General features: G+C 38.1%; 1 protein-coding gene across 1 annotated transcript in view; it reads left to right on the forward strand.

Annotated features, from left to right (window-relative positions):
* The first annotated feature begins 375 nt into the window (after positions 1-375).
* LOC102267404 (olfactory receptor 5J3) overlaps positions 376-16,219 on the forward strand; it is a 168,646-nt gene continuing 152,802 nt past the window's right edge. The window contains exons 1-2 of the mRNA XM_070368728.1: positions 376-382; positions 11,364-12,326. Of these exons, the coding sequence (XP_070224829.1) occupies positions 376-382; positions 11,364-12,326 (970 nt within the window). The remainder of the gene's footprint in view (positions 383-11,363; positions 12,327-16,219) is intronic.

Here is a 16,219-nt window from a genome sequence, read left to right on the forward strand (position 1 = left end):
TCTCCTGAGGACAAACTATTTTCAACTGTCTATTGGGAATTTCCATAGATATCACATAGGTATCTAACATTCAACATTACTCAAATCTAATCCACTGTCTCCTCTCCCCATACCTGCTGCACATCATTTATTTGCTCTTTTAGTTAATGACTCCAGCCTACCTAAGCTGACTTGGTGTCTTTACCGCGTCCTCACCATCTATCAGCCTCAAAGTGCCCACACACACATTCTTCTCTGTGAACTGCTGCTTCAGGCATTTTCCCCAAGCCCTAAAACTCGATGTCTTCAGTTAACACAACATGTCATTTTTTTGTTTCTGTTTTAGTTCTCAGACTACTCTTTTGGACTAAACAAAGGTGTTTTAATCTAAGGCACATGGCCTGTAAGTGACTCTGGGGTTAGGTTTCCCAATTTGCAATTGTATAAACACTCTGTACATGGGCATATATACATTTTCTGGATCTATAGATTTTTACTAGTTTTTCAAAACTGACAATTTTCTAAAACCCAGGCTATTACCCTCCAGGTGTCCCTGGTTCCAGTCTTTTCCTCACCTAGGTTGTGGTCTGTGGGCCATTGTTGATACTCTGCAATAGTTTCTGCACATTCTCATACCAAAGTCTGGTTTCCAGGCAGATATCTGGGCTCTCTGATGGCCTGCGAAGGGATGAAGGATATTTTCTGAGGTCTCTGTTGCAGAATGACTTTGTTACTTTTAACCCCAAGGACTTTGTCCAGAAAGGAAGGACTGACACAGCTTCATACAACCTAGACTGTACCCCAGAGGCAGCCAATGCCCTGCCACCTTCTCTAGGGTAGCTAACAAAGTTCTATACCGGGGTCCAGCCCTGGTTGGAGCCAGGGATTCCCTTGGGAGGATGGCGTTGGCAAAAAGGATAGAAGTAGAGAAAGATATAAGGAAAGAATCTTGCAGTTAAGAAAATAGAGAAGAGAAAAGAGGCTGATATTCTTTGGTTTACGCAGAAAGCCAATAAAGCCCCAGCACGGGACTTGCTCTGTTCATGAAGGCTGCAGGCGCCCTCTCGAATTGCGGAAGGTGCCCCACCTTAGGCATCTTCTCGAGTGGGTCTTAGAAGCCCAGACAGGAAAGTGAATGAAGAGGGCCCCTGCGCTCCAGGGGATCATCCTGAAAAGGAAAAGGAAAGAGAAAGAACGACATGGGGAGACCAAGCTTTGGTGAGCAAGGCCCGCACTTTATTTTCCAAAGTAGTTTTTATACCTTAAGTTGTGCATAGAGGATAACGGGGAAAGGGGTAGAGTCATGCAAGGTCAGCAGTCCTTGATCCTTATCGAAGCCAGGCTTTCTTTCTGCAAACTTATCATATGCAAAAGTTTTAGGTGATTTACATCATCTTCTGGCCAGGAGGCCTGTTAACATTTTATGACCCTTTCTTCAGAAAACTTATTTTTCTCTAAAGGTGATTATTCTAAAGTCAGGCGCCACCCTCGGAATGCATTAAAGTTGCATTCCTATAGGGCAAAAGTGTGGTGGGCTATAACAAGAAAAGAATTAACTCAAGGGTCCAAGGTTACAAACATTAAAGCTACTACTTACATTTCTATACACCAACTATATTAATCAATACACTCCTAGGGACACAGTAGGTAAGGGATATGGAAACTTGGCAGCAAGCATTAACTTCAACAAAGAAATCCTCTACTAGTTCTATTTTAACAATTTTAACTCTCTGAGAAGCTCTGCATTGTTAGAATATCTTAAGCTTTCCATGCCTCTCATGGTTGGGAGGCTGTGAATATGAACAAATCTGTCAGGCAAGCTAGAAAGTCATCAGAGGGGTTTGAATTGAAAAACTCCTATTATGCCCAGGAGACTTATTAACTAGAGTTTTAAGTTGATCTTCTTACAGAGAAAGGTGGTTGGGGATAGCCCCCCGTTAATGTCAGAAGAGTTGGTGAAAGTCGTGAAATAGTAAAACAGACAGATTTTGGTTTTGGGGTAGATGCTTGGGCAGGTCCAGGGGGGCCCCTTGAGCCCTGACTCGCCTTCCTTTGCATATCAGGCCTCTCTGCATGACCTTTGTCATGGGTGGGAACTCCCGTGCTGGCTCCCGGCAGTTCTACTTGAAGTAAAAAGCACCAGTCTCTTCAGAATTAATCTTCTAGAATTTGGGAGCAACCAGCTAGGATTGCCCCACCTGTTCCTTGCAACCTAGCAGGAATCACTAGAGATAAAGGTTACGGCTGTAGGTGAGAGGGCTTCTAGCAGAGCTCAGCATCCAGTAACTTTCCTTCCCCTAGTAGCAATGTAGCTCTCAGAGAAGTTCACTAGTGCTCTAGAGATCTCCAGGTTCTTTCTATAGCCAGTAGGATAACACAAGTCCTCAGAACTTGCTTTGTCTTGGCTAGACAGAACAACTGCTGTATATTTTACTTGAGATTTCTGCTACCAGTGTTACCTGGGACACCAACCTAACATTCCATTACCTATGGGATAGTGTTCTCATACATAAATCTCTCTCAATAAGACATGCACATATACATAACACGTATACACTCACACATACAAATACATTTACTTCTATTGTGAGCACGACTTTGTACCTGTGGTTCAGGCTTCACATATCCAGCAATCATATTCATGCCTCCACATAAAACACATCAAAAATGTGATTTGATATGATTTGTAAAGGTGATATGTACTGAACTATCATTGTGGTAGAGAAGTAGAGAGACACAAAAATGGAAAATGTTATAGTTAAGTCTTAGTGACTTAAAAAGTATTTAGATCTGGTTCTGATGAATCCTGAGATAAAAATTGCATTGAAAATGCTTCTTGCTTTTATGTTTTTTCTTATTCTTAAAATTGAATTCTAATCCACAGTCGATAAAAATGCACAAATCTACATGCACAGGTTGATATATTTTTACATATATATACAAACTACCAAAATCAACTATATAGAACACTTCAATCACCCCCATGATATTCTTTCATTCTTCTTTCCAGGAAATACAACACCCAACCCATGGAAGTAACCACTATTTTTATTAGAATATCATAGTTTAGCTTTTCTTATTTTTGAACTTCATATTCATTATATATTCTTTCATATCTGGCTTTCATTCAACAAAATGTTTTGTCTTAGATTTAATAATATTTCATGTATCTGTGTAGCACTGTACCATATGACAGAGAAGGCAATGGCAACCCACTCCAGTACTCTTGCCTGGAAAAACCCATGGACGGAGGAGCCTGGTAGGCTGCAGTTCATGGGATCGTTGCGTCAGACATGACTGAGCGACTTCACTTTCCCTTTTCACTTTCATGCATTGGAGAAGGAAATGGCAACCCACTCCAGTGTTCTTGCCTGAAGAATCCCAGGGACGGGGGAGCCTGGTGGGCTGCCGTCTATGGGGTCGCACAGAGTCAGACACGACTGAGGCAACTTGGCAGCAGCAGCAGTACCATATGAAATGTCACAGTTTATTTACTACTCTCCTGTTTATTGGCATACTGCTTGAGCTATTATGAAAAATCTGTTTTGAATATCTTCATACAAGTCTTTTTTGTGAACGATGCATCTATTTTCTTGAGAATATGCCTAAGAATAGAATAATTGGGTCATAGAATAAAACATGTTTAATGTTATTAGGAACTGCCAAATATTTCTCAAAAGTAGTTATATAGATTGTGAGTTTCAGCTTGAAGATTTAAAGAACTGAAAAGCTTATTTCTCCCACCATTACATTAACAACAAAAAAGCAGGAGAAATGAAAATTTCTTAACCTATTAAGAACTGAGGTCTCAAGTCAAACAACTAAAAAAATCTGAAGAGAAATAGACAACCACAAGAATCCATGATTTTTTTTTAACCTGGTATATAAACCACTAGTTGCCTCATAAGATGGTAAGAAGACTCAGCTTAAAATATTTAATGAATTGCTAGAGACTAAGTGTATGCTAGCATGAGAGTGTGAACCGACCTGAGGACCGACCATAGACCTAAGAAAGTGCACACCCTTTTGCACTTTTCTCTATGATCTCTATCAGATGCTTATAAGGAAGACCAGGAATTATTCTGAGAAAGCTTTCCTAATGATGCTATTTGCAGCAGAACTGAGCTAGGGGGTGAAGAGTGGGGAAAAGGAGAAGTAGAAACTGTCTAAATTTTTGAGATCCATTTCTTCTATCTCTGCTGCTGCTAAGTTGCTTCAGTCGTGTCTGACTCTGTGCAACCCCATAGATGGCAGCCCACCAGGCTCTGCCATCCTTGGGATTCTCCAGGCAAGAACACTGGAGTGGGTTGCCATTTCCTTCTCCAATGCATGAAAGTGAAAAGTGAAAGTGAAGTCATTCAGTCATGTCTGACTCTTAGCGACCCCATGGACTGCAGCCTACCAGGCTTCTCCGTTCATGGGATTTTCCAGGCAAGAGTACTGGAATGGGGTACCATTGCCTTCTCCGTTCTTCTGTCTCTACTACAGAACAAATGCTGAAATCTGCAAGGATAAAAAGAATAAAAACTGTCAGCTTAGGGCACAATGGAAACCCATTACAGTCTAGAAAAGGAACAGGGGCAAAAGTCTACTCTTTGGGGTTTTAGGAAGCAGTGATATATGCTAGGCTCAGCACTACAGCTGGAGGAGGAACAGGATCATTTGTGAAGGCAATACCCCTCAAGACTCAGGCTCACAGGACCTAAGACTAAGGCTTATAACATCAGCAAATACTTCTCCTCTGTTCCCCACCAGCTCACTAACAAGCATCAAGTAACAATAATAGTGGAATACAGCTAGGAGATCTTGAAGAAAATAATTTCTAGAGAACAGAAAAATGGAAAACCCAAAGTGAATCAGGGAGCAGAAATGTGGGCACAGTAGCCCATACTCTAGATACAATGCATCACTAGGGTAATTTGAATCCACTGATATACTAGAGTGATCATAGGAACACAAACTCAAACTTAGTCTAATCACTCACTAAATTAACCCTAATACTCAAGGTATTGTAAAAGGAAAGACATATTCACCTCCAAACAAAAAATTTTTTTAATTTGATATTTATTATCCTATATGGTAGGTCCAACTTTCAGCAAAAATTTATGATGCATAGAAAAAGATAGGAAAAATGTATTATGAAGAGGTGATGCAAATATTAGGACCAGACTCAGAAATGAAAGCAATATTAAAACTATTGGACAAGAAATTTAAAATAACAATGATTAATAGGCTAAGATTTTAATGGAAAAGGTAAATAATACACAAAATCTGACATTTAATTTTAGCAAAGAGATGGAAACTAAAGGAAAATATAAAATAGAAATTCTAGAAATAAAAACATAATAACAATGATGAAAAATGCCCTTTAATAGGCTTATCTGTAGCCTTGACATGGTTGAAGATAGAATTTAAACTTCAAGATAAGTAACCAGAAATTACCCAAACATTTTGTTTGGGTAATTTTTTTTTTAAATAATTGGATCTCAGGATCACAAGTGATCCTGAGAAAAAATTTTTTTAAATAATGGAACATCCAAGAGATATGGCATAATATGAAACTGTCTAACATTCACATAATTAGAATCCCAGAAGGAAGAGAGAATGGAAAGGTAAAAATATATAGTTTAAGAAATAATGGCTGAGAATTTTCCTAAATTTAAGATGGATCCAGACCTTCAGAGAACACAGAACAGGATTCATATGAAACAAAATAAAACCCTAGGAATATTATATTCAAACTTCTGCAAAGAAAGACAAATAAGAATTAGCTAGAGGAAAAAACCCAACCTGACAGAGTACCAGGAATAAGAATTACAACAGACTTCTCATCAGAAACTATGCAAGCAAGAAGACAGTGGTGTGGCATCTTTAAAGTCCTAAAAAGGGAGGAAAATTGTCAACCCAGAAAATATCCTTCAAATATTAAGAAAAATAAACATTTTTTCAGACAAAAAAAAACTTAGGGGGTACATTACCAAGACATACTCTAATGGAAAGATTAACGAAGTTCTTCAGGGAAAAAGATTATGCCTCTAAGTCAGAAACTTGGGTCTATACAAAGAAATAAAGAATACTAGAAAAGGATTAAATGAAGGTAAATGTACTGGGTTAAATAGTATCACCCCCAAGTTTATGTCTACCAAAAATCCCATAATGTGAACTTATTTCCAAATTACACTTGAATGTGTAATTATTTAAGTTAATTAAGATGAGGTCATACTGAATTACAGTGGGCCCTAAATTCTGTGACTAGTGTCTTTACAAGAAAAGGAGAGGACACACAGAGACACACACAGAAAAGAAGGTCATGTGATGAGAGGCAAAGACTGAAATGATGCAGCTACAAGCCAAGAAACATCACTGATTTCCAGGAGACACCAGGAACTAGGAAGGGTCAAGAGAGGTTTCTCCCTTAGAGTGTTCAGAGGGAGCATAGCTCTGTTGACATTTTTATTCCAGACTTCTAAGGCTCCAGAATTGTAAGTGAACACTTTTCTTTTGTTTCAAATCATCAGGCTTGTGGTTAATTTGTTATGACAACCATAGGAAACTAATACAGTAAAATAAAATTAATTTTATTCTTAATACTCAAAATTGGCAGTTTAAACCAAAAATTGTAACAATGTCGTACATGTTTGTAGCATATGTAAAAGTAAAATATGTGGTGATAATAGCAAAAAGGAAGCAAGGGAGAAATTGGAAATGTAAGGTCTTACAACTACATTGAAGTGGTATATGAATCCAGACTTGGATCATTTACAATGTACGTTGTAATTCCTGAGGCAACAACCAGAAAATTTTACAAAGAGGTAAATGATAAGTAAATAAATGAGATAAAGGTATTAGTACTATCTTATAGGAAATGATTTGTCTTTAGGGGTCCAGAAAAAGAAGAAAAAAAAAATAGAATCATAAAAATGTTCAATTAAGCAGATAGAACACAGAAAAAGAGGAAACAAGAAAGAATAAATGGAACGAACAGAAAATAGCTAGTAAGATGATATATCATGATCCAAACATATCAATAATTACTTTAAATGTGGCATGGTCTAAATACAACAGTTAAAAGGCAGATATTATCAGACTGAATTTTTTAAAAAGCAGTGTTCAACTATATACTGTCAGAAGAAACTCATTTTAAGTATAAGGAGATAAAAGGGTTAAAAGACCAGAGAAAGATATACTATGCAAACACAAACCAAATTAAATATGAGGTAGCTATATTAATTTCAGATAAAATACACTTCAGAAGAAATAAGATTATCAGAGATTAAAAGGAATATTACATAATGATAAAGCAGCCAAATCTGCAAGAAAACATCACAACCTTATATCCTTGAAAAAGAGCTTCAAATTACATGAGGGAAAAAAAGATAGATCTGAAATGAGATATAGATGAATGCATAATAACAGTTGGAGACTTCAACACTACCTTCTCATTAACTGAGATAATAAGTAGGCAGAAATTCAGTAAGAATACCAATGACCTGAACAACAATCAACTAAATTAAATTAACATTTATAAAATACTTAACCCCACAATTGCAGCATATATATTCTACTCAAGTGCACATGGAACATTTAAGACAGATCATATTCTATTAAAAACAAATTGAAAATAATGTTATAAGGCATGTTCTTTAACCATAAGAGAATAAAATAATAGAAAGATATCTGGAAAATCCCTTAATATTTGGATATTAGTCAACATGCTTTTAAATAACTCTTGGGACAAAGAGAAAGTCTTAAATGAAATGAAAAATTATTTGAACAGAATTAAGATCCACTATATCAAAACTTGTGGGATACAATAAAGTACAGTTTAGAGCAATATGTATATTATTTAATGAATATATTAGGAAAGTTTGTTTATGTTAGGTCATAAAATTATGACCTAAGCTCCCTTAAGAAAGTAGAAAAATAAGAGTATATTAAACCAAAGCAAATAAAAGCAAGGAAATAGCAAAGATTATAGAAGAAATCACTCTCCTCTTTCACTTTCATCAAGAGGCTCTTTAGGGGGACTTCCCTGGTAGTCCAGTGGCTAAAACTCTGGGCTCCCAATGCCGGGGGCCCAGGTTCGATCCCTGGTCAGGGAACTAGATCCCACATGCCTCAACTAAGACTCAGCGCAACCAAATAAATAAATAAATATATATATATTAAAAAAAAAAAAAAAGAGGCTCTTTAGTTCTTCTTCACTTTCTGCTATAAGGGTGGTGTCATCTGCATATCTGAGGTTATTGATTTTTCTCCCGGCAATCTTGATTCCAGCTTGTGCTTCCTCCAGCCCAGTGTTTCTCATGATGTACTCTGCATGTAAGTTAAATAAGCAGGGTGACAATATACAGCCTTGATGTACTCCGTTTCCTATTTGGAACCAGTCTATTGTTCCATATCCAGTTCTAACTGTTACATCCTGACCTGCATACAGGTTTCTCAAGAGGCAGGTCAGGTGGTCTGGTATCCCCATCTCTTTCAGAATTGTCTACAGTTTATTGTGATCCACACAGTCAAAGGCTTTGGCATAGTCAATAAAGCAGATAGATGTTTTTCTGGAACTCTCTTGCTTTTTCGATGATCCAGCGGATATTGGCAATTTGATATCTGGTTCCTCTGCCTTTTCTAAAACCAGCTTGAACATCTGGAAGTTCACGGTTCACATATTGCTGAAGCCTGGCTTGGAGAATTTCTGGTCCCATCACTTCATGGCAAATAGATGGGGAAACAGTGGAAACAGTGACCGACTTTATTTTTCTGGGCTCCAAAATCACTGTAATGGTGACTGCAGCCATGAAATTAAAAGACACTTACTCCTTGGAAGGAAAGTTATGACCAATGTAGACAGCATATTAAAAAGCAGAGACATTATTTTGTCAACAAAAGTCCGTCTAGTTAAGGCTATGGTTTTTCCAGTGGTCATGTATGGATGTGAGAGTTGGACTGTGAAGAAAGCTGAGTGCCGAAGAATTGATGGCTTTTGAACTGTGGTGCTGGAGAAGACTCTTGAGAGTCCCTTGGACTGCAAGGAGATCCAACTAGTCCATCCTAAAGGAGATCAGTCCTGGGTATTCATTGGTGGGACTGATTTTGAAGCTGAAACTCCAATCCTTTGGCCGCCTGATGCAGACAGCTGACTCATTTGAAAAGACCCTGATGCTGGGAAAGATTTGAGGGCAGGAGGAGAAGGGGACGACAGAGGATGAGATGGTTGGATGGCATCACCAACTCAATGGACATGGGTTTGGGTGGACTCCGGGAGTTGGTGATAGACAGGGAGGCCTGGCATGCTGCAGTTCATGGGGTCACAAAGGGTTGGACATGACTGAGCAACTGAACTGAACTGATAGAAAAAATCAACAAAATTGAAAACAACAGAGAAAATCAATAAAACTAAAAACTAGAATTGATAAATTCATTGCCAGACTGACTAAGGAAAAAGGACAAAAGGCTTAAATTATCAATATCAAAAATAAAAGAGGAGATATCAATACTGACTCCATGTTAAAAGGATAATTATGGAATACTACAAACTCTATGCTTATAAAGTCAACAACAAAATGAAATACACCACTTTCTTGAAAGACACCAAAAAGTACCACAACTCACTCAAAAAGAAAATAGATAATCTGAATAGTTCTAGGTTAAATTTGTAGTTTCAAATCTTTCAAAAAAAATGGCTGATTCACATTGTTGTATAGCAGAAATCAACACAAGGTTGTAAAGCAATTATCTTTCAATTAAAAATAAATAAATTCAAACCAAACAAAAATTAAAAACCCAGGGCATATGGTTTCATTGTTGATTTGACCAGGCATTTAGGAAGAAATAATACCAATTCTATACACTCTCTCTTAGAAAATTAAAAAGGACAGACACTTTCCAATACATCCAGTAAGGCTAGCATTACTCTGAGAACTGATAACAAAACTAGATAAAGAAATTACAAGAAAGCTATAGACCAATGTCGTTTCTCAGAACATAGATGCAAAACTCAACAAAATATTAGCAAATTGAATCCATTAATATATTGAAAGGGTAACACATCAAAATCAATTGAGATTGATCCCAGGAATGCAAGGCTAGTTCAACATTCAAAAATTCAGTCAATATAACTTACCACATTGATAGACTAAATATTTTATATAATATGTATATATAATCTCAAAAGTGGCAGAAAAATTATTTAACAAAATTTGATGTCCGTCGTTATAGAAATGATCAATATAGTAGAGATAGAAGGGAACTTTCTAACCTGATAAAGAGTATTGAGCACATAAGTGCTAGGCACATAACTTACTCATGTTATTTTCTCCAACAACCATGAGATAGGCACTATGGATATCAGGGGAAAAATGAGGAAACCAAGGAAGAGAGATCAGTTAATTTATCCACTCTCTGCATCTAGTAAGCAGCAGATATAAGGTTATAATTCACATCTATCTGTCTCAAGAGCTCACTCTTCATTATCTTGCCTCCCAGAGTGAAAATGTAATGGAAATTGAAGTTCATAACAATAGTTCAGAGATTAGAATGGATGATTTAATAGAAAATTGGTACTTGTATTAATTATCTTTTCAGAAAACATGTAATATTTAACTGAGGTTAAATTTTGGAATATTAAAGATTCTCTTAATGAGGAAAAATACCTAAGCATGTGATTGGTTACTTTTAAAAATATAAGTCCTGAAAGATAATTGTTCCTATTGAGAAAAATGAGATTAATTTATTTAAAAATATGCCTAACAAGAAAATTTTATTCTGAATAAATGAGAGATATTCACAGATACTTGATTATGAAACTGTTCATGCTCGTGTCTATATTATAATAGCAGAAGAAACGGAAGCAAACTAAATGCTCAAAGAAAGAAATTACACTTAATTTATATAATAGAATAGAATGCATTTTTATGAAATGTGCTTCCAATATTTCAAGCCTATAGAAATCAAGATTCATATATAGAAAAAGAAACTAAAATGGAATACTCTATAAGGTAGCATTGATTCTGTGGATGGTTCTATTTTTCTCTGCATCTTTCTGAGAAAATTTTCACAATGAAACTTTATTACTTAAAAATAAAATATTTACAAAAAAGAATTAAAAGCAGTTAATTATAATGTTAGGAGGAAGATTTTGCAGAGCCATTAAGAAATGAGCTTACTCTAACTCTCACTCTTCCTCTAGCAGCTTGTGGTAGATTTAGACCAAATCCAAGTCTCCATGTATTCTCAGGTACCAGCAGCCATGTGAAAAATTGTCCCTGGGCCTGAGCTGGCCAGATTTGTTGACTGAGAACTTATGGTCTCCCTCAAGACATGCCAATTTGGGGTGCTCTTTGTACGTTTCTTATTACAGCTTTTTTTTTTTCATTATTTTGTAGCTGTGACACCACTTGAAATGAACAATCAAACAGATGTCACTGAATTTATCTTCTTGGGATTTTCCAACCACCCCAACCTACAGGGCTTGTTCTTCCTGATCTTCCTGGTCATTTATCTGACAACCCTCCTTGGGAACACACTCATAATAACATCTACCAGGATCAGTTCTGCTCTCCACACTCCAATGTATTACTTTCTGAGCAACTTGAGCTTCTTGGACATCTGCTACACATCCACCACCATTCCAGTTATGCTAATGAACTTCTTCCAGGAGAAGAAGACCATCTCCTATGACAGCTGCCTTTCCCAGATCTTTTTCCTCGTGACATGTGCTGGTGCTGAATGTGTATTACTGGCAGCTATGGCTTATGATCGCTATGTAGCCATCTGCCACCCTCTTCAATATCCAGTTCTCATGAGTGTAAAGGTCTGTGTTTTTTTGGTGACTGGGTCCTGGCTATGTGGGTTGGTGAATTCTGTGACACACACAGTGTTGGCAACCACACTCACTCTATGTGGACCCAACCAGATCAGTCACTTTCTCTGTGACATCCCATTCCTCCTAAAGCTGTCCTGCTCTGACACCTCTCTCAATGAGTTTGTGCTTCATGTGGCCAGTGCCACCATTGGCCTGAGCCCCTGCCTGTTTACTGCTGTGTCCTACATACTTATCATCTCTGCCATCCTTAGGATTCCCTCTGCTCAGGGAAGGAGCAAGGCCTTTTCTACCTGTGCCTCCCACCTCACTGTGGTGGTGGTTTTTTATGGAACAGCCAACTTCAACTATGACAGACCCAGAGAAGGCTACTCCCTAGATATGGACATCCTAGTCTCTGTACTGTTCTGTGTTATGACCCCCATGTTAAACCCCATTATCTACAGCTTGAGAAACAAGGAAGTCAAATGTGCCCTGAGGAAGCTAGTTGGAGGGTATACGTTCCTTGGCAATATTTTGTCTAGAGGTCAGTGGTCTTCAAACTAGGGTATGCAGCCATCTGAAAAAAAAATTCAAAGTATTTATAACATAGATAGTTCTAGAAAGTCTGTATCCAGATCTTCAATTCCTACATATCAATTCAGTTCAGTTGCTCAGTTGTGTCCGACTCTTTGCTACCCCATGGACAGCAATATGCCAGGCCTCCCTGTCTATCACCAACTCCCGGAGTTTACTCAAACTCATGTCCATTGAGTCGGTGATGCCATCCAACCGTCTCATCCTCTGTCATCCCCTCTCCTCCTGCCTTCAATCATTCCCAGCATCAGGGTCTTTTCCAATGAGTCAGTTCTTTGCATCAGGTGGCCAAAGGATTGGAGTTTCAGCTTCAACATCATTCCTTCCAATGAATTTCAGGACTGATTTCCTTTAGGATAGACTGGCTGAATCTCCTTGCAGTCCAAGGGACTCTCAAGAGTCTTCTCCAACACCACAGTTCAAAAGCATCAATTCTTCAGCGCTCAGCTTTCTTTATAGTCCAATTCTCCCATCCATACATGACTACTGGAAAAACTCCAAGGAGTAAGCGTCTTTTAATTTCATGGCTGCAGTCACCATCTGCAGTGATTTTGGAGCCCCCCAAAATAATCTCTCACTGTTTCCCCATCTATTTGCCATGAAGTGATGGGACTGGATGCCATGATCTTAGTTTTTTGAGTGTTGAGCTCTAAGCCAACATTTTCACTCTCCTCTTTCACTTTTATCAAGAGGCTCTTTAGTTCTTCACTTTCCGCTGTAAGGGTGGCGTCATTTGTGTATCTGAGGTTATGGATATTTCTCATAGCAATCTTGACTCCAGCTTGTGCTTCATCCAGCCTGGCATTTCACATGATGTTCTCTGCATATAAGTTAAATAAGTACAGTGACAATATGCAGCTCTTGACATACTCCTTTTCCTATTTGGAGCCAGTCTGTTGTTCCATGTCCAGTTCTAACTGTTGCTTCTTGACCTGCATACAGATTTCTCAGGAGGCAGGTGAGGTGGTCTGGTATTCCCATCTCTTTCAGAATTTTCCACAGTTTGTTGTGATCCATACAGTCAAAGGCTTTGGCATAGTCAATAAAGCAGAAGTAGATGTTTTTCTGGAGCTCTCTTGCTTTTTCGATGATCCAGTGGATGGTGGCAGTTTGATCTATAGTTCCTCTGCCTTTTCTAAATCCATCTTGAACATCTGGAATTTCACTGTTAACGTACTGTTGAAGCTGGCTTGGAGAATTTTGAGCATTACTTTGCTAGCATGTGAGATGAGTGCAATTGTGCAGTAGTTTGAGCATTCTGTCATTGCCTTTTTTGGGATTGGAATGAAAACTGACCTTTTCCAGTCCTGTGGTCACTGCTGAGTTTTCCAAATTTGCTGGCATATTGAGTGCAGCACTTTCACAGCATCATCTTTTAGGATTTGAAATAGCTCAACTGGAATTCCATTGCCTCCACTACCTTTGTTTGTAGTGATGCTTCCTAAGGCCCATTTCACTTTGTATTCCAGCATGTCTGGCTCAAAGTGAGTGATCACACCATCATGGTTATCATGAAGACCTTTTTTGTATAGTTCTTCTGTGTATTCTTGCCACCTCTTCTTAATATCTTCTGCTTCTGTTAGGTCCATACCATTTCTGTCCTTTATTGAGCCCATCTTTGCATGAAATGTTCCCTTGATATCTCTAATTTTCTTGAAGAAATCTCTAGTCTTTCCCATTCTATTGTTTTCCTCCATTTCTCTTCATTGATCACTGAGGAAAACTTTCTTATCTCTCCTTGCTGTTCTTTGGAACTCTGCATTCAGATGGGTATATCTTTCCTTTTCTCCTTTACCTTTAGCTTCTCTTCTTTCTCAGCTATTTGTAAGGCCTCCTTAGACAACTATTTTGTCTTTTGCATTTCTTTTTCTGGGAGATGGTCTTGATCACTGCCTCCTGTACAATGTTATAAACCTCTGTCCATAGTTCTTCAGGCACTCTATATCAGATCTAATCCCTTGAATCTATTTGTCACTTGCACTGTATAATCATAAGGAATTTGATTTAGGTCATACCTGAATTGTCTAGTGGTTTTCCCTACTTTCTTCAATATAAGTCTGAGTTTTGCAATAAGGAGTTTAGGATCTGAGCCACAGTCAGCTCCCAGTCTTGTTTTTGCTGACTGTATAGAGCTTCTCCATCTTCGGCTGCAAAGAATATAATCAGTCTGATTTTGGTATTGACCCTCTGGTGATGTCCATGTGTAGTCTTCTCTTGTGTTGTTGGAAGAGGGTGTTTACTATGACAAGTGCATTCTCTTGGCAAAAGTCTGCTACCCTTTGCCCTGCTTCATTTTGTACTCCAAGGCCAAATTTGCCTGTTACTCCAGGTACCTCTTGACTTCCTACTTTTGCATTCCAATCCCCTATAATGAAGAGGCCATCTATTTTGGGTGTTAGTTCTAGAAGGTCTTATCCATCTCCATAGTATCGTTCAACTTCAGCTTCTTCAGCATTACTGGTTGGGGCATAGACTTGGATTACTCTGATATTGAATGGTATGCCCTGGAAATGAACAGAGATCATTCTGTCATTTTTGAGATAGCACCCAAGAACTGCATTTCAGACTCTTTTGTTGACTTACAAGGGCTACTCCATTTCTTCTAAGGGATTCTTGCCCACAGTAGTAGATATAATGGTGATCTGAGTTAAATTTGCCCATACCAGTCCATGTTAGTTCATTGATTCCTAAAATGTCGATGTTCACTCTTGCCATCTCCTGTTTGACCACTTCCAATTTATCTTGATTCACAGACCGAACATTTCAGATTCCTATGCATTATTTTCCTTTGCAGCATCGGACTTTACTTCCATCACCAGTCACATCCACACTGGGTGTTGGTTTTGCTTTGGCTCCATCTCTTCATTCTTTCTGGAGTTATTTCTCCACTCTTCTCCAGTAGCATATTGGGCACATACCAACCTGGGGAGTTCATCTTTCAGTATCATATGTTTTTGTCTTTTCATACTGTTCATGGGGTTCTCAAGGCAAGAATACTGAAGTGGTTTGCCATTCCCTTCTCCAGTGGGCCATATTTTGTCAGAACTCTCCACCATGACCCATCCGTCTTGGGTGGCCCTACATGGCATGGCTCATAGTTTCATTGTTAGACAAGGCTGTGGACCATGTGATCAATTTGATTAGTTTTCTGTGATTGTGGTTTTCATTCTGTCTGTCCTCTGATGGATAAGAATAAGAGGCTTATGGAAGTTTCCTGATGGGAGAGACTGACTGACTGTGGGGGAAACTGGGTCTTGTTCTGATGGGCGGGGCCACACTCGGTAAATCTTATTTTAAACCTTATATTAAGTGAAGCTTAATATTAGAACAAAAATCTGATTCTATCAATTGCATAATATCAAAGAAAATTATAAGTCCATGATTTCTCTAGGTGTCTTATGTGCTAATTAGGGCATTGGCTTGGTAATGACTCTGACAATTAAAGTGGGAAAATACAGAGAATTTAGGAAAATCTTAGGACTTTGAACCCTTAAATCTCCATTAACCTTTCATTCCAACAGAAACAGCCCTTCCTCCCCTATCTGAAACTATCTTCCTCTCAGTTAAAACTATAATGATCTCACCTGAGATCATTAGAAGTAATGGTAATTCTCTTTAAAAAGCTCACCCACTATCCCTTATTATATCTACACACCTAACTGGGACCCAAACCCAGAATAACTCAGTATAGTAGCACAAGGTATAACCCAGGAGATTATAATATTTGCACCAAAATTAAGTTTAAATGTTTTACTGTTTTTAGAGACTAGACCAAGAATGCCTGAGTTGGAGAACAAAGAACTCATCTCCCACCATGAACACATCAAAAATAGTCCACATGTA

This window comes from Bos mutus, chromosome 3, assembly GCF_027580195.1.
Source record: "Bos mutus isolate GX-2022 chromosome 3, NWIPB_WYAK_1.1, whole genome shotgun sequence".
NCBI classification, from domain to species: domain Eukaryota; kingdom Metazoa; phylum Chordata; class Mammalia; order Artiodactyla; family Bovidae; genus Bos; species Bos mutus.